General features: G+C 49.0%; 1 protein-coding gene across 1 annotated transcript in view; it reads left to right on the top strand.

Moving 5' to 3' along the window:
- Window positions 1–22884, top strand: part of CXCL14 (C-X-C motif chemokine ligand 14) — a 50477-nt gene that overhangs the window by 13633 nt on the left and 13960 nt on the right. Inside the window, exons 2-3 of the mRNA XM_078613571.1 lie at window positions 19588–19699; window positions 21100–21249. Of these exons, the coding sequence (XP_078469697.1) occupies window positions 19588–19699; window positions 21100–21249 (262 nt within the window). The remainder of the gene's footprint in view (window positions 1–19587; window positions 19700–21099; window positions 21250–22884) is intronic.

Genomic DNA, 22884 nt, shown 5'->3' with positions numbered 1-22884 from the left:
CTTGTGAACTCACAACTCTCTGTGACTCTCACAACTCTCTGTGACTCTCACAACTCTCTGTGACTCTCACAACTCTCTCTGTGACTCTCACAACCTCTCTGTGAAACCTCAACACAACTCTCTTGTGAACCTCCACAACTCTCCTGTGACTCTCACAACTCTCTGTGAACCTCACAACTCTCTGTGACTCTCACAACTCTCTGTGAACTCTCACAACTCTCTGTGAACCTCACAACTCTTCTGTGACTCTCACAACTCTCTGTGACCTCACAACTCTCTGTGACTCTCACAACTCTCTGTGACTCTCACAACTCTCTGTGAACCTCACAACTCTCTGTGACTCTCACAACTCTCTGTGACTCTCACAACTCTCTGTGAACCTCACAACTCTCTGTGACTCTCACAACTCTCTGTGACCTCACAACTCTCTGTGAACTCTCACAACTCTCTGTGACTCTCACAACTCTCTGTGAACCTCACAACTCTCTGTGACTCTCACAACTCTCTGTGACTCTCACAACTCTCTGTGAACCTCACAACTCTCTGTGACTCTCACAACTCTCTGTGACTCTCACAACTCTCTGTGACTCTCACAACTCTCTGTGACTCTCACAACTCTCTGTGACTCCTCACAACTCTCTGTGACCTCACAACTCTCTGTGACTCTCACAACTCTCTGTGAACCTCACAACTCTCTGTGACTCTCACAACTCTCTGTGACTCTCACAACTCTCTGTGACTCTCACAACTCTCTGTGACTCTCACAACTCTCTGTGACCTCACAACTCTCTGTGACTCTCACAACTCTCTGTGAACTCACAACTCTCTGTGACTCTCACAACTCTCTGTGACCTCACAACTCTCTGTGACTCTCACAACTCTCTGTGACCTCACAACTCTCTGTGACTCTCACAACTCTCTGTGACTCACAACTCTCTGTGACTCTCACAACTCTCTGTGACCTCACAACTCTCTGTGAACCTCACAACTCTCTGTGACTCTCACAACTCTCTGTGACTCTCACAACTCTCTGTGACTCTCACAACTCTCTGTGACTCTCACAACTCTCTGTGACTCTCACAACTCTCTGTGACCTCACAACTCTCTGTGACTCTCACAACTCTCTGTGACTCTCACAACTCTCTGTGACTCTCACAACTCTCTGTGACTCTCACAACTCTCTGTGACTCTCACAACTCTCTGTGACTCTCACAACTCTCTGTGACTCTCACAACTCTCTGTGACTCACAACTCTCTGTGACTCTCACAACTCTCTGTGACTCACAACTCTCTGTGACTCTCACAACTCTCTGTGAACCTCACAACTCTCTGTGACTCTCACAACTCTCTGTGACTCTCACAACTCTCTGTGAACCTCACAACTCTCTGTGACTCTCACAACTCTCTGTGACTCTCACAACTCTCTGTGACCTCACAACTCTCTGTGACTCTCACAACTCTCTGTGAACCTCACAACTCTCTGTGACCTCACAACTCTCTGTGACCTCACAACTCTCTGTGACTCTCACAACTCTCTGTGACTCTCACAACTTCTCTGTGACTCTCACAACTCTCTGTGACCTCACAACTCTCTGTGCTCTCACAACTCTCTGTGACTCTCACAACTCTCTGTGACTCTCACAACTCTCTGTGACTCTCACAACTCTCTGTGACTCTCACAACTCTCTGTGACTCTCACAACTCTCTGTGACCTCACAACTCTCTGTGACTCTCACAACTCTCTGTGACTCTCACAACTCTCTGTGACTCTCACAACTCTCTGTGAACCTCACAACTCTCTGTGACTCTCACAACTCTCTGTGACCTCACAACTCTCTGTGACTCTCACAACTCTCTGTGACTCTCACAACTCTCTGTGACCTCACAACTCTCTGTGACTCTCACAACTCTCTGTGACTCTCACAACTCTCTGTGACCTCACAACTCTCTGTGACTCTCACAACTCTCTGTGAACTCTCACAACTCTCTGTGACTCTCACAACTCTCTGTGACTCTCACAACTCTCTGTGAACCTCACAACTCTCTGTGACTCTCACAACTCTCTGTGACTCTCACAACTCTCTGTGAACCTCACAACTCTCTGTGACTCTCACAACTCTCTGTGACTCTCACAACTCTCTGTGACTCTCACAACTCTCTGTGAACCTCACAACTCTCTGTGACTCTCACAACTCTTGTGACTCTCACAACTCTCTGTGAACCTCACAACTCTCTGTGACTCTCACAACTCTCTGTGACTCTCACAACTCTCTGTGACTCTCACAACTCTCTGTGAACCTCACAACTCTCTGTGACTCTCACAACTCTCTGTGACTCTCACAACTCTCTGTGACTCTCACAACTCTCTGTGAAACTCACAACTCTCTGTGACTCTCACAACTCTCTGTGACTCTCACAACTCTCTGTGACTCTCACAACTCTCTGTGAACCTCACAACTCTCTGTGACCTCACAACTCTCTGTGACTCTCACAACTCTCTGTGACTCTCACAACTCTCTGTGACTCTCACAACTCTCTGTGACTCTCACAACTCTCTGTGACTCACAACTCTCTGTGACTCTCACAACTCTCTGTGACCTCACAACTCTCTGTGAACCTCACAACTCTCTGTGACTCTCACAACTCTCTGTGACTCTCACAACTCTCTGTGACCTCACAACTCTCTGTGACCTCACAACTCTCTGTGACTCTCACAACTCTCTGTGACTCTCACAACTCTCTGTGACTCTCACAACTCTCTGTGACTCTCACAACTCTCTGTGACTCTCACAACTCTCTGTGACTCACAACTCTCTGTGACTCTCACAACTCTCTGTGAACCTCACAACTCTCTGTGACTCTCACAACTCTCTGTGACTCTCACAACTCTCTGTGACTCTCACAACTCTCTGTGACCTCACAACTCTCTGTGACTCTCACAACTCTCTGTGACTCTCACAACTCTCTGTGACTCACAACTCTCTGTGAACCTCACAACTCTCTGTGAACCTCACAACTCTCTGTGACTCTCACAACTCTCTGTGACTCACAACTCTCTGTGACTCTCACAACTCTCTGTGACTCACAACTCTCTGTGACTCTCACAACTCTCTGTGAACCTCACAACTCTCTGTGACTCTCACAACTCTCTGTGAACCTCACAACTCTCTGTGACTCTCACAACTCTCTGTGACCTCACAACTCTCTGTGACTCTCACAACTCTCTGTGACTCTCACAACTCTCTGTGACTCACAACTCTCTGTGAACCTCACAACTCTCTGTGAACCTCACAACTCTCTGTGACTCTCACAACTCTCTGTGACTCTCACAACTCTCTGTGACTCTCACAACTCTCTGTGACTCTCACAACTCTCTGTGACTCACAACTCTCTGTGACTCTCACAACTCTCTGTGACTCACAACTCTCTGTGACTCTCACAACTCTCTGTGAACTCACAACTCTCTGTGACTCTCACAACTCTCTGTGACTCACAACTCTCTGTGACTCACACAACTCTCTGTGACTCACAACTCTCTGTGACTCTCACAACTCTCTGTGACTCACAACTCTCTGTGAACCTCACAACTCTCTGTGACTCTCACAACTCTCTGTGACTCTCACAACTCTCTGTGACTCTCACAACTCTCTGTGACTCTCACAACTCTCTGTGACTCTACAACTCTCTGTGAACCTCACAACTCTCTGTGACTCTCACAACTCTCTGTGACTCTCACAACTCTCTGTGAACCTCACAACTCTCTGTGAACCTCACAACTCTCTGTGACTCTCACAACTCTCTGTGACTCACAACTCTCTGTGACTCTCACAACTCTGTGACTCACAACTCTCTGTGACTCTCACAACTCTCTGTGACTCACAACTCTCTGTGACTCTCACAACTCTCTGTGAACCTCACAACTCTCTGTGACTCTCACAACTCTCTGTGACTCTCACAACTCTCTGTGAACCTCACAACTCTCTGTGACTCTCACAACTCTCTGTGACTCTCACAACTCTCTGTGAACCTCACAACTCTCTGTGACTCTCACAACTCTCTGTGACTCTCACAACTCTCTGTGAACCTCACAACTCTCTGTGACTCTCACAACTCTCTGTGAACCTCACAACTCTTGTGACTCTCACAACTCTCTGTGACTCTCACAACTCTCTGTGACCTCACAACTCTCTGTGACTCTCACAACTCTCTGTGAACCTCACAACTCTCTGTGACTCACAACTCTCTGTGACTCTCACAACTCTCTGTGACTCTCACAACTCTCTGTGACTCTCACAACTCTCTGTGACTCTCACAACTCTCTGTGACTCTCACAACTCTCTGTGAACCTCACAACTCTCTGTGACTCTCACAACTCTCTGTGACTCTCACAACTCTCTGTGACTCTCACAACTCTCTGTGACCTCACAACTCTCTGTGACTCTCACAATTCTCTGTGACTCTCACAACTCTCTGTGACTCTCACAACTCTCTGTGAACCTCACAACTCTCTGTGACTCTCACAACTCTCTGTGACTCTCACAACTCTCTGTGACTCTCACAACTCTCTGTGACTCTCACAACTCTCTGTGACTCACAACTCTCTGTGACTCTCACAACTCTCTGTGACTCTCACAACTCTCTGTGACTCTCACAACTCTCTGTGACTCTCACAACTCTCTGTGAACCTCACAACTCTCTGTGACTCTCACAACTCTCTGTGAACCTCACAACTCTCTGTGAACCTCACAACTCTCTGTGACTCTCACAACTCTCTGTGAACCTCACAACTCTCTGTGAACCTCACAACTCTCTGTGACTCTCACAACTCTCTGTGACTCTCACAACTCTCTGTGACCTCACAACTCTCTGTGACTCTCACAACTCTCTGTGACTCTCACAACTCTCTGTGACTCTCACAACTCTCTGTGACTCTCACAACTCTCTGTGACTCTCACAACTCTCTGTGACTCTCACAACTCTCTGTGAACCTCACAACTCTCTGTGACTCTCACAACTCTCTGTGACTCTCACAACTCTCTGTGACTCTCACAACTCTCTGTGAACCTCACAACTCTCTGTGACTCTCACAACTCTCTGTGAACCTCACAACTCTCTGTGACTCTCACAACTCTCTGTGACTCTCACAACTCTCTGTGAACCTCACAACTCTCTGTGACTCTCACAACTCTCTGTGACTCTCACAACTCTCTGTGACTCTCACAACTCTCTGTGACTCTCACAACTCTCTGTGAACCTCACAACTCTCTGTGACTCTCACAACACTCTGTGACTCTCACAACTCTCTGTGACCTCACAACTCTCTGTGACTCTCACAACTCTCTGTGACTCTCACAACTCTCTGTGAACTCTCACAACTCTCTGTGACTCTCACAACTCTCTGTGACTCTCACAACTCTCTGTGACTCTCACAACTCTCTGTGAACCTCACAACTCTCTGTGACTCTCACAACTCTCTGTGACTCTCACAACTCTCTGTGACTCTCACAACTCTCTGTGACTCTCACAACTCTCTGTGACTCTCACAACTCTCTGTGACTCTCACAACTCTCTGTGACTCTCACAACTCTCTGTGAACCTCACAACTCTCTGTGACTCTCACAACTCTCTGTGACTCTCACAACTCTCTGTGACTCTCACAACTCTCTGTGAACCTCACAACTCTCTGTGACTCTCACAACTCTCTGTGACTCTCACAACTCTCTGTGACTCTCACAACTCTCTGTGACTCTCACAACTCTCTGTGACTCACAACTCTCTGTGACTCTCACAACTCTCTGTGACTCTCACAACTCTCTGTGACTCTCACAACTCTCTGTGACTCTCACAACTCTCTGTGAACCTCACAACTCTCTGTGACTCTCACAACTCTCTGTGACCTCACAACTCTCTGTGAACCTCACAACTCTCTGTGACTCTCACAACTCTCTGTGACTCTCACAACTCTCTGTGACCTCACAACTCTCTGTGAACCTCACAACTCTCTGTGACTCTCACAACTCTCTGTGACTCTCACAACTCTCTGTGACTCTCACAACTCTCTGTGACTCTCACAACTCTCTGTGACTCTCACAACTCTCTGTGAACTCACAACTCTCTGTGACTCTCACAACTCTCTGTGACTCTCACAACTCTCTGTGACTCTCACAACTCTCTGTGACCTCACAACTCTGTGACTCTCACAACTCTCTGTGACCTCACAACTCTCTGTGACTCTCACAACTCTCTGTGACTCTCACAACTCTCTGTGACTCACAACTCTCTGTGAACCTCACAACTCTCTGTGACTCTCACAACTCTCTGTGACTCTCACAACTCTCTGTGACTCACAACTCTCTGTGACTCTCACAACTCTCTGTGACCTCACAACTCTCTGTGACTCTCACAACTCTCTGTGAACTCACAACTCTCTGTGACTCTCACAACTCTCTGTGACTCTCACAACTCTCTGTGACCTCACAACTCTCTGTGAACCTCACAACTCTCTGTGACTCTCACAACTCTCTGTGAACTCACAACTCTCTGTGACTCTCACAACTCTCTGTGACTCACAACTCTCTGTGAACTCACAACTCTCTGTGACTCTCACAACTCTCTGTGACCTCACAACTCTCTGTGACTCTCACAACTCTCTGTGACTCTCACAACTCTCTGTGAACCTCACAACTCTCTGTGAACCTCACAACTCTCTGTGACTCTCACAACTCTCTGTGACCTCACAACTCTCTGTGACTCTCACAACTCTCTGTGACCTCACAACTCTCTGTGACTCTCACAACTCTCTGTGAACCTCACAACTCTCTGTGACTCTCACAACTCTCTGTGAACCTCACAACTCTCTGTGACTCTCACAACTCTCTGTGACTCTCACAACTCTCTGTGAACCTCACAACTCTCTGTGACTCTCACAACTCTCTGTGACTCTCACAACTCTCTGTGACTCTCACAACTCTCTGTGACCTCACAACTCTCTGTGACTCTCACAACTCTCTGTGACTCTCACAACTCTCTGTGACTCTCACAACTCTCTGTGAACTCTCACAACTCTCTGTGACTCTCACAACTCTCTGTGACTCCTCACAACTCTCTGTGACTCTCACAACTCTCTGTGACTCTCACAACTCTCTGTGACTCTCACAACTCTCTGTGACTCTCACAACTCTCTGTGACTCTCACAACTCTCTGTGACTCTCACAACTCTCTGTGACTCACAAACTCTCTGTGACTCTCACAACTCTCTGTGACTCTCACAACTCTCTGTGACTCTCACAACTCTCTGTGACTCTCACAACTCTCTGTGAACCTCACAACTCTCTGTGACTCTCACAACTCTCTGTGACTCTCACAACTCTCTGTGACCTCACAACTCTCTGTAACTCTCACAACTCTCTGTGAACCTCACAACTCTCTGTGAACCTCACAACTCTCTGTGACTCTCACAACCTCTCTGTGACTCTCACAACTCTCTGTGAACCTCACAACTCTCTGTGACTCTCACAACTCTCTGTGACTCTCACAACTCTCTGTGACTCTCACAACTCTCTGTGACTCTCACAACTCTCTGTGACTCTCACAACTCTCTGTGAATCACACTCTCTGGACTCTCACCACTCTCTGTGACTCACAACTCTCTGTAACTCTCACAACTCTCTGTGACTCTCACAACTCTCTGTGACTCTCACAACTCTCTGTGACTCTCACAACTCTCTGTGACTCTCACAACTCTCTGTGACCTCACAACTCTCTGTGACTCTCACAACTCTCTGTGACTCTCACAACTCTCTGTGACCTCACAACTCTCTGTGACTCTCACAACTCTCTGTGAACCTCACAACTCTCTGTGACTCTCACAACTCTCTGTGACTTCACAATTCTCTGTGACTCTCACAACTCTCTGTGAACCTCACAACTCTCTGTGAACCTCACAACTCTCTGTGACTCTCACAACTCTCTGTGACTCTCACAACTCTCTGTGACTCTCACCACTCTATGTGACTCTCACAACTCTCTGTGACTCTCACAACTCTCTGTGACTCACCACTCTATGGACTCACAACTCTCTGTGACTCTCACAACTCTCTGTGACTCACAACTCTCTGTGACTCTCACAACTCTCTGTGAACCTCACAACTCTCTGTGACTCTCACAACTCTCTGTGAACCTCACAACTCTCTGTGACTCTCACAACTCTCTGTGACCTCACAACTCTCTGTGACTCTCACAACTCTCTGTGACTCACAACTCTCTGTGACTCTCACAACTCTCTGTGACTCACAACTCTCTGTGACTCTCACAACTCTCTGTGACTCACAACTCTCTGTGACTCTCACAACTCTCTGTGACTCACAACTCTCTGTGACTCTCACAACTCTCTGTGACTCACAACTCTCTGTGACTCACACAACTCTCTGTGACTCACAACTCTCTGTGACTCTCACAACTCTCTGTGACTCACAACTCTCTGTGAACCTCACAACTCTCTGTGACTCTCACAACTCTCTGTGACTCTCACAACTCTCTGTGACTCTCACAACTCTCTGTGACTCTCACAACTCTCTGTGACTCTCACAACTCTCTGTGAACTCACAACTCTCTGTGACTCTCACAACTCTCTGTGACTCTCACAACTCTCTGTGACTCTCACAACTCTCTGTGAACCTCACAACTCTCTGTGACTCTCACAACTCTCTGTGACTCACAACTCTCTGTGACTCTCACAACTCTATGTGACTCACAACTCTCTGTGACTCTCACAACTCTCTGTGACTCACAACTCTCTGTGACTCTCACAACTCTCTGTGACTCACAACTCTCTGTGACTCTCACAACTCTCTGTGAACCTCACAACTTTCTGTGACTCTCACAACTCTCTGTGACTCTCACAACTCTCTGTGAACCTCACAACTTTCTGTGACTCTCACAACTCTCTGTGAACCTCACAACTCTTTGTGACTCTCACAACTCTCTGGACTCTCACAACTCTCTGTGAACCTCACAATTTCGGTGACTCTCACAACTCTCTGTGAACCTCACAACTCTCTGTGAACCTCACAACTCTCTGTGACTCTCACAACTCTCTGTGACTCTCACAACTATCTGTGAACCTCACAACTCTCTGTGACTCTCACAACTCTCTGTGACTCTCACAACTCTCTGTGACTCTCACAACTCTCTGTGAACCTCACAACTCTCTGTGACTCTCACAACTCTCTGTGACTCTCACAACTCTCTGTGACTCTCACAACTCTCTGTGAACCTCACAACTCTCTGTGACTCTCACAACTCTCTGTGACTCTCACAACTCTCTGTGACTCTCACAACTCTCTGTGAACCTCACAACTCTCTGTGACTCTCACAACTCTCTGTGACTCTCACAACTCTCTGTGACTCTCACAACTCTCTGTGACTCTCACAACTCTCTGTGACTCACAACTCTCTGTGACTCTCACAACTATCTGTGACTCTCACAACTCTCTGTGACTCTCACAACTCTCTGTGAACCTCACAACTCTCTGTGACTCTCACAACTCTCTGTGACCTCACAACTCTCTGTGAACCTTATAACTCCTGTGACTCTCACAATTCTCTGTGACTCTCACAACTCTCTGTGAACCTCACAACTCTCTGTGAACCTCACAACTCTCTGTGACTCTCACAACTCTCTGTGACTCTCACAACTCTCTGTGACTCTCACCACTCTATGTGACTCTCACAACTCTCTGTGACTCTCACAACTCTCTGTGCTCACAACTCTCTGTGACTCTCACAACTCTCTGTGAACCTCACAACTTTCTGTGACTCTCACAACTCTCTGTGACTCTCACAACTCTCTGTGAACCTCACAACTTTCTGTGACTCTCACAACTCTCTGTGAACCTCACAACTCTTTGTGACTCTCACAACTCTCTGACTCTCACAACTCTCTGTGAACCTCACAATTTTCTGTGACTCTCACAACTCTCTGTGAACCTCACAACTCTCTGTGAACCTCACAACTCTCTGTGACTCTCACAACTCTCTGTGACTCTCACAACTATCTGTGAACCTCACAACTCTCTGTGACTCTCACAACTCTCTGTGACTCTCACAACTCTCTGTGACTCTCACAACTCTCTGTGAACCTCACAACTCTCTGACTCCCACAACTCTCTGTGACTCTCACAACTCTCTGTGACTCTCACAACTCTCTGTGAACCTCACAACTCTCTGTGACTCTCACAATTCTCTGTGACTCTCACAACTCTCTGTGACTCTCACAACTCTCTGTGAACCTCACAACTCTCTGTGACTCTCACAACTCTCTGTGACTCTCACAACTCTCTGTGACTCTCACAACTCTCTGTGACTCTCACAACTCTCTGTGACTCACAACTCTCTGTGACTCTCACAACTATCTGTGACTCTCACAACTCTCTGTGACTCTCACAACTCTCTGTGACTCTCACAACTCTCTGTGAACCTCACAACTCTCTGTGACTCTCACAACTCTCTGTGAACCTCACAACTCCCTGTGACTCTCACAATTCTCTGTGACTCTCACAACTCTCTGTGAACCTCACAACTCTCTGTGAACCTCACAACTCTCTGTGACTCTCACAACTCTCTGTGACTCTCACAACTCTCTGTGACTCTCACCACTCTATGTGACTCTCACAACTCTCTGTGACTCTCACAACTCTCTGTGAATCACAACTCTCTGTGACTCTCACAACTCTTTGTGAACCTCACAACTCTCTGTGACTCTCACAACTCTCTGTGAACCTCACAACTCTCTGTGACTCTCACAACTCTCTGTGACTCACAACTCTCTGTGACTCTCGCAACTCTCTGTGACTCTCACAACTCTCTGTGAACCTCACAACTCTCTGACTCTCACAACTCTCTGTGAACCTCACAACTATCTGTGAACCTCACAACTCTCTGTGACTCTCACAATTCTCTGTGACTCTCACAACTCTCTGTGAACCTCACAACTCTCTGTGAACCTCACAACTCTCTGTGACTCTCACAACTCTCTGTGACTCTCACAACTCTCTGTGACTCTCACAACTCTCTGTGAACCTCACAACTCTCTGTGACTCTCACCACTCTCTGTGACTCTCACAACTCTCTGACTCTCAACTCTCTGTGAATCACAACTCTCTGTGACTCTCACAACTCTCTGTGACTCTCACAACTCTCTGTGAACCTCACAACTCTCTGTGACTCTCACAACTCTCTGTGAACCTCACAACTCTCTGTGACTCTCACAACTCTCTGTGAACCTCACAATCTCTGTGACTCTCACAACTCTCTGTGACTCTCACCACTCTCTGTGACTCTCACAACTCTCTGACTCTCACAACTCTCTGTGAATCACAACTCTCTGTGACTCTCACAACTCTCTGTGACTCTCACAACTCTCTGTGAATCACAACTCTCTGTGACTCTCACAACTCTCTGTGACTCTCACCACTCTCTGTGACTCTCACAACTCTCTGTGACTCACAATTCTCTGTGACTCTCACAACTTTCTGTGACTCTCACCACTCTCTGTGACTCTCACCACTCTCTGTGACTCTCACAACTCTCTGTGACTCACAATTCTCTGTGACTCTCACAACTCTTTGTGACTCTCACCACTCTCTGTGACTCTCACAACGCTCTGTGACTCTCACAACTCTCTGTGACTCTCACAACTCTCTGTGACTCTCACAACTCTCTGTGAACCTCACAACTCTCTGTGACTCTCACAACTCTCTGTGAATCTCACAACTCTCTGTGACTCTCACAACTCTCTGTGACTCTCACAACTCTCTGTGACTCTCACAACTCTCTGTGAATCTCACAACTCTGTGAATCTCACAACTCTCTGTGAATCTCACAACTCTCTGTGACTCTCACAACTCTCTGTGACTCACAATTCTCTGTGACTCTCACAACTCTCTGTGACTCTCACCACTCTCTGTGACTCTCACAACTCTCTGTGACTCACAATTCTCTGTGACTCCCACAACTCTCTGTGAATCTCACAACTCTGTGAATCTCACAACTCTCTGTGAATCTCACAACTCTCTGTGACTCTCACAACTCTCTGTGAACCTCACAACTCTCTGTGAATCTCACAACTCTCTGTGACTCTCACAACTCTCTGTGACTCTCACAACTCTCTGTGACTCTCACAACTCTCTGTGAATCTCACAACTCTGTGAATCTCACAACTCTCTGTGAATCTCACAACTCTCTGTGACTCTCACAACTCTCTGTGACTCTCACCACTCTCTGTGAACCTCACAACTCTCTGTGACTCTCACCACTCTCTGTGAACCTCACAACTCTCTGTGACTCTCACAACTCTCTGTGACTCTCACAACTTTCTGTGACTCTCACAACTCTCTGTGAATCTCACAACTCTCTGTGAATCTCACAATTCTCTGTGACTCTCACAACTCTCTGTGAACCTCACAATCTCTGTGACTCTCACAACTCTCTGTGAACCTCACAACTCTCTGTGAACCTCACAACTCTCTGTGACTCTCACAACTTTCTGTGACTCTCACAACTCTCTGTGAATCTCACAACTCTCTGTGAATCTCACAATTCTCTGTGACTCTCACAACTCTCTGTGAACCTCACAATCTCTGTGACTCTCACAACTCTCTGTGACTCTCACCACTCTCTGTGACTCTCACAACTCTCTGTGACTCTCACAACTCTCTGTGAATCACAACTCTCTGTGACTCTCACAACTCTCTGTGACTCTCACAACTCTCTGTGACTCTCACAACTCTCTGTGACTCTCACAACTCTCTGTGAACCTCACAACTCTCTGTGACTCTCACAACTCTCTGTGACTCTCACAACTCTCTGTGACTCTCACCACTCTCTGTGACTCTCACAACTCTGTGACTCTCACAACTCTCTGTGACTCTCACAACTCTCTGTGACTCTCACCACTCTCTGTGACTCTCACAACTCTCTGTTACTCACAATTCTCTGTGACTCTCACCACTCTCTGTGACTCTCACAACTCTCTGTGAACCTCACAATCTCTGTGACTCTCACAACTCTCTGTGACTCTCACCACTCTCTGTGACTCTCACAACTCTCTGACTCTCACAACTCTCTGTGAATCACACAACTCTCTGTGACTCTCACAACTCTCTGTGACTCTCACAACTCTCTGTGAATCTCACAACTCTCTGTGAATCTCACAACTCTCTGTGAATCTCGCAACTCTCTGTGACTCTCACCACTCTCTGTGACTCTCACAACTCTCTGTGACTCACAATTCTCTGTGACTCTCACAACTCTCTGTGACTCTCACAACTCTCTGTGACTCTCACCACTCTCTGTGACTCTCACAAATCTCTGTTACTCACAATTCTCTGTGACTCTCACAACTCTCTGTGACTCTCACCACTCTCTGTGACTCTCACAACTCTCTGTGACTCACAATTCTCTGTGACTCTCACAACTCTCTGTGACTCTCACAACTCTCTGTGACTCACAATTCTCTGTGACTCTCACAACTCTTTGTGACTCTCACCACTCTCTGTGACTCTCACAACGCTCTGTGACTCTCACAACTCTCTGTGACTCTCACAACTCTCTGTGACTCTCACAACTCTCTGTGAACCTCACAACTCTCTGTGACTCTCACAACTCTCTGTGAATCTCACAACTCTCTGTGACTCTCACAACTCTCTGTGACTCTCACAACTCTCTGTGACTCTCACAACTCTCTGTGAATCTCACAACTCTGTGAATCTCACAACTCTCTGTGAATCTCACAACTCTCTGTGACTCTCACAACTCTCTGTGACTCACAATTCTCTGTGACTCTCACAACTCTCTGTGACTCTCACCACTCTCTGTGACTCTCACAACTCTCTGTGACTCACAATTCTCTGTGACTCTCACAACTCTTTGTGACTCTCACCACTCTCTGTGACTCTCACAACGCTCTGTGACTCTCACAACTCTCTGTGACTCTCACAACTCTCTGTGACTCTCACCACTCTCTGTGAACCTCACAACTCTTTGTGACTCTCACAACTCTCTGTGAATCTCACAACTCTCTGTGACTCTCACAACTCTCTGTGACTCTCACAACTCTCTGTGACTCTCACAACTCTCTGTGAATCTCACAACTCTGTGAATCTCACAACTCTCTGTGAATCTCACAACTCTCTGTGACTCTCACAACTCTATGTGAATCTCACAACTCTCTGTGAATCTCACAACTCTCTGTGACTCTCACAACTCTCTGTGACTCTCACCACTCTCTGTGAACCTCACAACTCTCTGTGACTCTCACAACTATCTGTGAACCTCACAACTCTCTGTGACTCTCACCACTCTCTGTGAACCTCACAACTCTCTGTGACTCTCACAACTCTCTGTGACTCTCACCACTCTCTGTGAACCTCACAACTCTCTGTGACTCTCACAACTTTCTGTGACTCTCACAACTCTCTGTGAATCTCACAACTCTCTGTGAATCTCACAATTCTCTGTGACTCTCACAACTCTCTGTGAACCTCACAATCTCTGTGACTCTCACAACTCTCTGTGACTCTCACCACTCTCTGTGACTCTCACAACTCTCTGTGACTCTCACAACTCTCTGTGACTCTCACAACTCTCTGTGACTCTCACAACTCTCTGTGACTCTCACCACTCTCTGTGACTCTCACAACTCTCTGTGACTCACAATTCTCTGTGACTCTCACAACTCTCTGTGACTCTCACAACTCTCTGACTCTCACCACTCTCTGTGACTCTCACAACTCTCTGTTACTCACAATTCTCTGTGACTCTCACCACTCTCTGTGACTCTCACAACTCTCTGTGACTCACAATTCTCTGTGACTCTCACAACTCTCTGTGACTCTCACCACTCTCTGTGACTCTCACAACTCTCTGTGACTCACAACTCTATGTGAATCTCACAACTCTCTGTGAATCTCGCAACTCTCTGTGACTTTCACAACTCTATGTGAATCTCACAACTCTCTGTGAATCTCACAACTCTCTGTGACTCTCACAACTCTCTGTGACTCTCACCACTCTCTGTGAACCTCACAACTCTCTGTGACTCTCACAACTATCTGTGAACCTCACAACTCTCTGTGACTCTCACCACTCTCTGTGAACCTCACAACTCTCTGTGACTATCACAACTGTCTGTGACTCTCACCACTCTATGTGAACCTCACAACTCTCTGTGACTCTCACCACTCTCTGTGAACCTCACAACTCTCTGTGACTCTCACAACTTTCTGTGACTCTCACCACTCTCTGTGAACCTCACAACTCTCTGTGACTCTCACCACTCTCTGTGAATCTCACAACTCTCTGTGAATCTCACAACTCTCTGTGACTCTCACAACTCTCTGTGACTCTCACAACTCTCTGTGACTCTCACAACTCTCTGTGACTCTCACAACTCTCTGTGACTCTCACCACTCTCTGTGAACCTCACAACTCTCTGTGAACCTCACAACTCTCTGTGAACCTCACAACTCTCTGTGACTCTCACCACTCTCTGTGAACCTCACAACTCTGTGAGGTTTCAAGTCTCACGCATTCTGCGGTTTCGGCAAATTCGCCAACCGCTACTCTCGCAGCAAAGACAAAGACCCCCCTTATAGCCTTCAACAGACTGTTAGGGCAAGTGCTGTTATAGAGTAGCACCTATGAAGGCCTGGACCGCACACGAGGGGGTGGGTGACCAGCACCGTGCCCGACCGCCTTTGTCTCCCGAGTGGCGATATTTTTATACACTACACCAGGTACTAATTTGAGGCTGAATCGACCTAGGGGAGGCCCAGGACCCGTTCAGATATTAATTACCGATTTTGGCTTTGACCTATAAATCAAAGATACGTTTATGTCAGTGGGAGTGATGATTGGAATGTGAAGGCAAGCGTGTGGTCCTGGTGATGGTGGTGCTGGTGATGATGGTGGTGGTGGTGCTATTGATAGTGGTGCTGGTGATGGTGGTGGTAGCGATGGTGGTGTTCGTGATGGTGGTGATGGTGGTAGTGCTGGTGATGGTGGTGCTAGTGATGGTGGTGCTAGTGATGGTGGTGCTAGTGATGGTGGTGCTGGTGATGGTGGTGTTGGTGATGGTGGTGCTGGTGATGGTGGTGCTAGTGATGGTGGTGATGGTGGTGCTGGTGATGGTGGTGATGGTGATGGTGGTGCTGGTGATGGTGGTGCTAGTGATGGTGGTGATGGTGGTGCTGGACGATGGTGGTGATGGTGGTGCTGGTGATGGTGGTGATGGTGATGGTGGTGCTGGTGATGGTGATGGTGGTGATGCTGGTGATGGTGGTGCTAGTGATGGTGGTGCTGGTGATGGTGGTGCTAGTGATGGTGGTGCTAGTGATGGTGGTGCTAGACGATGGTGGTGCTGGTGATGGTGGTGCTAGTGATGGTGATGATGGTGCTAGTGATGATGATGATGATGGTGCTAGTGATGATGATGATGGTGGTGCTAGTGATGGTGGTGATGGTGGTGCTGGTGATGGTGGTGCTGGTGATGGTGGTGTTGGTGATGGTGGTGCTGGTGATGGTGGTGGTGATGGTGGTAATGGTGGTGATGGTGGTAATGGTGGTGATGGTGGTGATGGTGGTGATGGTGATGGTGGTGCTGGTGATGGTGATGCTAGTGATGGTGGTGCTAGACGATGGTGGTGCTAGACGATGGTGTTGCCAGACGATGGTGGTGCTGGTGATGGTGGTGCTGGTGATGGTGGTGCTAGTGATGGTGGTGCTAGACGATGGTGGTGCTAGTGATGGTGGTGCTAGTGATGGTGATGATGGTGCTAGTGATGATGGTGATGGTGGTGCTAGTCATGGTGGTGATGGTGGTGCTAGTGATGGTGGTGCTAATGATGGTGGTGATAGTGGTGATGGTGGCGATGGTGGTGCTAGTGATGATGGTGCTGGTGATGATGGTGATGGTGATGGTGATGATGGTGCTCGTGGTGCTGGTGATGGTGGTGCTGGTGATGGTGGTGATGGTGGTGATGGTGATGGTGGTGATGGTGGTGCTGGTGATGGTGGTGCTGGTGGTACTGGTGATGGTGGTGCTGGTGGTAATGGTGATGGTGGTGCTAGTGATGATGGTGTTAGTGATGATGGTGATGGTGGTGCTAGTGATGGTGGTGATGGTGGTGCTAGTGATGGTGGTGGTGATGGTGATGGTGGTGCTGGTGATGGTGGTGCTGGTGATGGTGGTGCTGGTGATGGTGGTGCTGGTGATGGTGGTGATGGTGGTGCTGGTGATGGTGGTGGTGGTGCTGGTGGTGGTGGTGCTGGTGATGGTGGTGCTAGTGGTGGTGGTGCTAGTGGTGGTGGTGCTAGTGATGGTGGTGCTGGTGATGATGGTGCTAGTGATGGTGGTTTTAGTGATGGTGGTGATGGTGGTGGTGCTAATGATGATGGTGATAGTGGTGGTGGTGCTGGTGATGGTGGTGCTAGTGGTGGTGGTGCTAGTGATGGTGGTGCTAGTGATGATGGTGCTAGTGATGGTGGTGCTAGTGATGGTGGTGATGGTGATGGTGATGATGGTGATGGTGGTGCTAGTGATGGTGCTAGTGATGGTGGTGCTAGTGGTGTTGGTGCTAGTGATGGTGGTGCTGGGGATGATGGTGCTAGTGATGGTGGTGCTGGGGATGATGGTGCTAGTGATGGTGGTGCTAGTGATGGTGGTGCTGGTGATGGTGGTGATGGTGCTGGTGATGATGGTGGTGCTAGTGATGGTGTTAGTGGTGTAGGTGCTAGTGATGGGTGTGCTAGTGGTGGTAATTGGTGCTGAATCGGTGCGGAGCTTGCACCAGATCGGTTCTCCTGGGAAGCTGCACGAGCAGCATGCGCCCGTGGGTTTCTATGCAAAATCAATGGGTGTCTATGTGAGGCACTCAATCTTTGCGTGAGTCTATGGGTCTCTGTGTGAGTCTATAGGTTTCTGTGTATAGCTGTGGGTGTCTGTGTGAGTCTATGGGTTTCTGTGTATATCTGTGGGTGTCTGTGTGAGTCTATGGGTTTCTGTGTATATCTGTGGGTGTCTGTGAGTCTATAGGTTTCTGTGTATATCTGTGGGTGTCTGTGTGAGTCTATGGGTTTCTGTGTATATCTGCGGGTCTCTGTGCGAGTCTATAGGTTTATGTGTATAGCTGTGGGTGTCTGTGTGAGTCTATGGGTTTCTGTGTATATCTGTGGGTGTCTGTGTGAGTCTATTGGTTTCTGTGTATATCTGTGGGTGTCTGTGTGAATCTATGGGTTTCTGTGTATATCTGTGGGTGTCTGTGTGAGTCTATGGGGTTCTGTGTATATATGTGGGTGTCTGTGTGAGTCTATGGGTTTCTGTGTATATCTGTGGGTGTCTGTGTGAGTCTATGGGTTTCTGTGTATATCTGTGGGTGTCTGTGTGAGTCTATGGGTTTCTGTGTATATCTGTGGGTGTCTGTGTGAGTCTATGGGTCTTTGAGTGAGAAACAACTCCCACCGCATTCCATGGTCTCAATGAGGCCTCCTCCACGAGTCATCATCCCGAGACTCGAATACGCGGGGTGGCGTTTGTGGCCTCCACGATACGCCAGTTTAACACGTAGAAGTTGCCTTTCGCGACTAATACTATCCATAATAAAATAAATGGGTTCGATCGCGTGAATATAAATGTGTCGTTAAACCCGCCGCCACCCGAGACACAGCCAGTTAGTAAGGTTCGTGACGCAAACCAAACGTGCCGATGAGTTGCGAGTTCAGCACACCGGTGTGTTGGAGAGCAAACCCACAAGATTTACGAGTCCGACGTTTCGCTGGTGATTACAACCAGTTTCATCAGGCGATTTGACAGAATTGTGACGAAGTCTTCCTGTTTCGGTCTTAAATAGAGCAGTAAAGGCGATGTCGTCATGGTGAGCCTATCAGCTGCGAAGACCAGAGGGAGCGTTTATGTAGTCATATACATTGCAATGATATACATCCACAAGGCGACCCTCACTAAATCATAGCTCAACGAAGTGACTTATCATGTAGAAATGTATAGCGGCCACATACTCTGAACGCGTGTTTCTAAATGTAGAGGGGGAAACGCGACCACGGGGAGAGAGACACACAAACTCCAAATATACAGCAGGGGGCAGGGCCAGGATCGAACCCACGACCCCCTGTATACCAGGCGAGGTAGTTAACATCTCCTAGCCACCGGGGCACCCCACAGCACGTGTGCCTGTGTATCCCTGTGTGACGCGTGTGTGTGTGAGCATGGGGAGTGGGTGTGTAGTGGTTTGCCTGCTGTGCTGCGAACCCGTCCACTCGAGTTCAATTCCCGCTCAGGCCAACACCAGTGACGATTAACTGAACTGGTCCTGGGCCTCCCTTAGGTCGACCCAGCCTCAAATGAGTACCTGGTGCGATGTGAGACAAAGGCGGCCGGGCGTGGTGCTGGCCACCCACCCCCTCAGGTGCCGTGCCGGCCTCATAGATGCACGGGAAACAGCACTTGCCCCAACAGTCCATTACAGGCTACACGGAGGATCTTTGTCTTATCGTCTCCCCTCCGTGACCGCGCAGTGATCCGCCGCGGGGCCTGCCGCTGCCAGCGCGCCCCGAGGGCCGTGTTCCCCAACGAGCTGCGCTTGGTTGAGCGCAGACGCCTCGCGCCGCACTGCGACCTCGAGGTCATGTGAGTGAGCAGCACGCACGCGCGCACGCACGTGTAAACACAAACAAAGGTGCCCCGTATAGCCTCCTTCACAGACTGTTGGGGCTGGCGGGGGGCACGTTTCTGTCAGCGAGTAGCAAACCTTCGAATTCCGGAACGGCACACTATTGGCACGGTTGACTGCGTACGGTGTGAAAGAAGTTCAACGTGCATACATACATACATAGTGTAGCCAGAACCACGCCTCCCGCCCGACCGCCTTTGTATCCAGAGTGCTGATGTTTTTTTTCACAAATGAGGGTACTCATTTAAGACTGAGTCGACCTAAGGGCCGTTTCAAATAATCGCTGTCACTCGTGAGCGGAAATCGAACTCTCGTGACCGGGTTTCAAAGGGCAGCGCGCTAACCACGGCACCACCGCTCCCCACACGTGCAAAGACAAATACAAACACTTTTGGGGCAAGTGCTGTTTGCAAACGCCTATGAAGGCTGGCACTGCACACGAAACGGTTTGTAGCTAGCACCACGCCGGGCCGCCTTTGTCTCCCTCATAGCGATATTCACACAGCGCACCAGATACTCATTCGAGGCTGAGTCGACCTAGGGGAGGCCCAGGACTATTTCAGATATCGTCACTGGTGTTGGCCGTGAGCGGGAATCGAACTCGGGTCGCCAGGTTCATATACGCGGCGTGCTAACCGCTGCACCACCGCTCCCCCTGTGCACTGCCTCCACATGCGCTGCATCGTCCTCATCTCTCCTGCAGCCTCATCCTTCCGTTCCCTGCCTCCTCCATCACCCCTCTCTCTCCCCTCTCTCTCTCTCCCCTCACTCGGCTCGGCATCTCAATCTCGCACCATTTTTCTGTCGCTGCACCGCAATTCTTCCGCATTGCTAGGGAGCCGAGCTCCCGACTGAAAGTGCTGCATTAGAAAGAGGCTGTGTGTTGTCTGTGTGCGTGGGGAGTGGTGGTGCAGCGGTTAGCGTGCTGCGCGATGAACCCGGCCACCTGAGTTCGATTCCCGCTCACTGCCAACACCATTGACGATTATCTGAACCGGTCGTGGGCCTCCCCAAATGAGTCCCTTGTACGATGTGTAAACATCGCCACTGGAGAGACAAAGGCGGCTTGGCGTGATGCTGGCAACTCACCACTTCAAGTGCCGTGCCGGCCTTCATAGGTGCTCAATAACAACACTTTGTGTTTGTGTCTTTGTCGTGTCTGTGTAATGTCTGTGCGTTTGCGTGTCTGTGTGTTTGTCTGTGTTTGTGTGTATCTGTGTCTGTGTGCTTGTCTGTATGTTTGCGTGTCTGTGTGTGTCTGTGTGCTTGTCTGTATGTTTGCGGGTCTGTGTGTGTGTCTGTGGGTGTCTGTGCGTGCGTGCGTGCCCCCCCATCTCCCCCCTCCCCCGCCCCCCAGGGTGAGCACCACCGTGGTGTCACGCTTCAAGGGCCACACGTTTTGCCTCCAGCCGGCGCTTGCGTCGACGCGGGCGCTGCTCAAGGCATGGGGCCGCGTGCAGGAGGAGCGGCGCGCGCGCCACGCCCGCTGGCAGGCGCGATGGAGGCGGTGCGTGCTAAACTACACCATGAACCAAACAACGCGATTGCCTTTTTTTTATTTTACCAGGTAAGGCCGGCCCACTGAGCTATGTTGTTAGCCCTTTTTCAGAAGCGCAAATGAGAGCTCAAACGAAGTGGCTTATATTGTGTGGAAATGTATAGCGGCAGCACAAATACTCCAACCGTGTGACGTTGATTCTAAATGTGCTGGGGGGAAAACCGGAGGCGAAAAATCCACGCGGCCACGGGGAGGGAGGGAGACACGCAAACTCCAAATATACAGCAGCAGCAGGCGTCAGGGTCGGGATCGAACCCACAACCTCCCGCACACCAGGTGAGGTAGTTAACATCTCGCCCCCGTGACACCCACGTCCAATAACTCCGATTAGATGTACAGCCACCACCATCACGTGGCCGAACCTATAAACAAATATGGATCGCAGCATTGGCTATCATTTAGCCAGGCGGACGTGGTGATGCACGTGGGCTCTAGTCCAGCACTGTGGAGGTGAGGATTGATGGGTCACACACAAATATTGTGAAGAAAATTCCATACTCTGGCTTGTCAGGAGAAGGCAGCACAGCAATCGGTCTAATTGCCATCTGTATGGGATGGAGTGTTGCTTCTGTATGGGATGGAGTGTTGCATCTGTCTGGGATGGAGTGTCGCATCTGTCTGGGATGGAGTGTTGCATCTGTCTGGGATGGAGTGTTGCTTCTGTATGGGATGGAGTGTTGCTTCTATATGGGATGGAGTCTTGGATCTGCATGGGGATGGAGTGTTGCTTCTGTATGGGGATGGAGTGTTGCATCTGTATGGGATGGAGTGTTGAATCTGTATAGGATGGAGTGTTGCTTCTGTATGGGGATGGAGTGTTGCATCTGCATGGGGATGGAGTGTTGCATCTGCATGGGGATGGAGTGTTGCATCTGTATGGGATGGAGTGTTGCTTCTGTATGGAATGGAGTGTTGCTTCTGTATGGGATGGAGTGTTGCATCTGTATGGGATGGAGTGTTGCTTCTGTATGGGGATGGAGTGTTGCTTCTGTATGGGGATGGAGTGTTGCTTCTGTATGGGATGGAGTGTTGCATCTGTATGGGGATGGAGTGTTGCTTCTGTATGGGATGGAGTGTTGCATCTGTATGGGGGTGGAGTGTTGCTTCTGTATGGGATGGAGTGTTGCATCTGTATGGGATGGAGTGTTGCATCTGTATGGGGATGGAGTGTTGCATCTGTATGGGATGGAGTGTTGCTTCTGTATGGGGATGGAGTGTTGCATCTGTATGGGGATGGAGTGTTGCATCTGTATGGGATGGAGTGTTGCTTCTGTATGGGGGTGGAGTGTTGCTTCTGTATGGGATGGAGTGTTGCATCTTTATGGGGATGGAGTGTTGCATCTGTATGGGGATGGAGTGTTGCATCTGTATGGGATGGAGTGTTGCATCTGTATGGGATGGAGCGTTGCATCTGTATGGGATGGAGCGTTGCATCTGTATGGGATGGAGTGTTGCATCTGTATGGGATGGAGTGTTGCATCTGTATGGGATGGAGCGTTGCATCTGTATGGGATGGAGCGTTGCATCTGTATGGGATGGAGCGTTGCATCTGTATGGGATGGAGTGTTGCATCTGTATGGGGAT

Source organism: Lampetra planeri, chromosome 41, assembly GCF_965212315.1.
Source record: "Lampetra planeri chromosome 41, kcLamPlan1.2.h2, whole genome shotgun sequence".
Classification (NCBI taxonomy): Eukaryota; Metazoa; Chordata; class Hyperoartia; order Petromyzontiformes; family Petromyzontidae; genus Lampetra; species Lampetra planeri.
The sequence above is the reverse complement of the archived record's forward strand: the minus strand, read 5'-3'. Positions and strand labels throughout refer to the sequence as shown.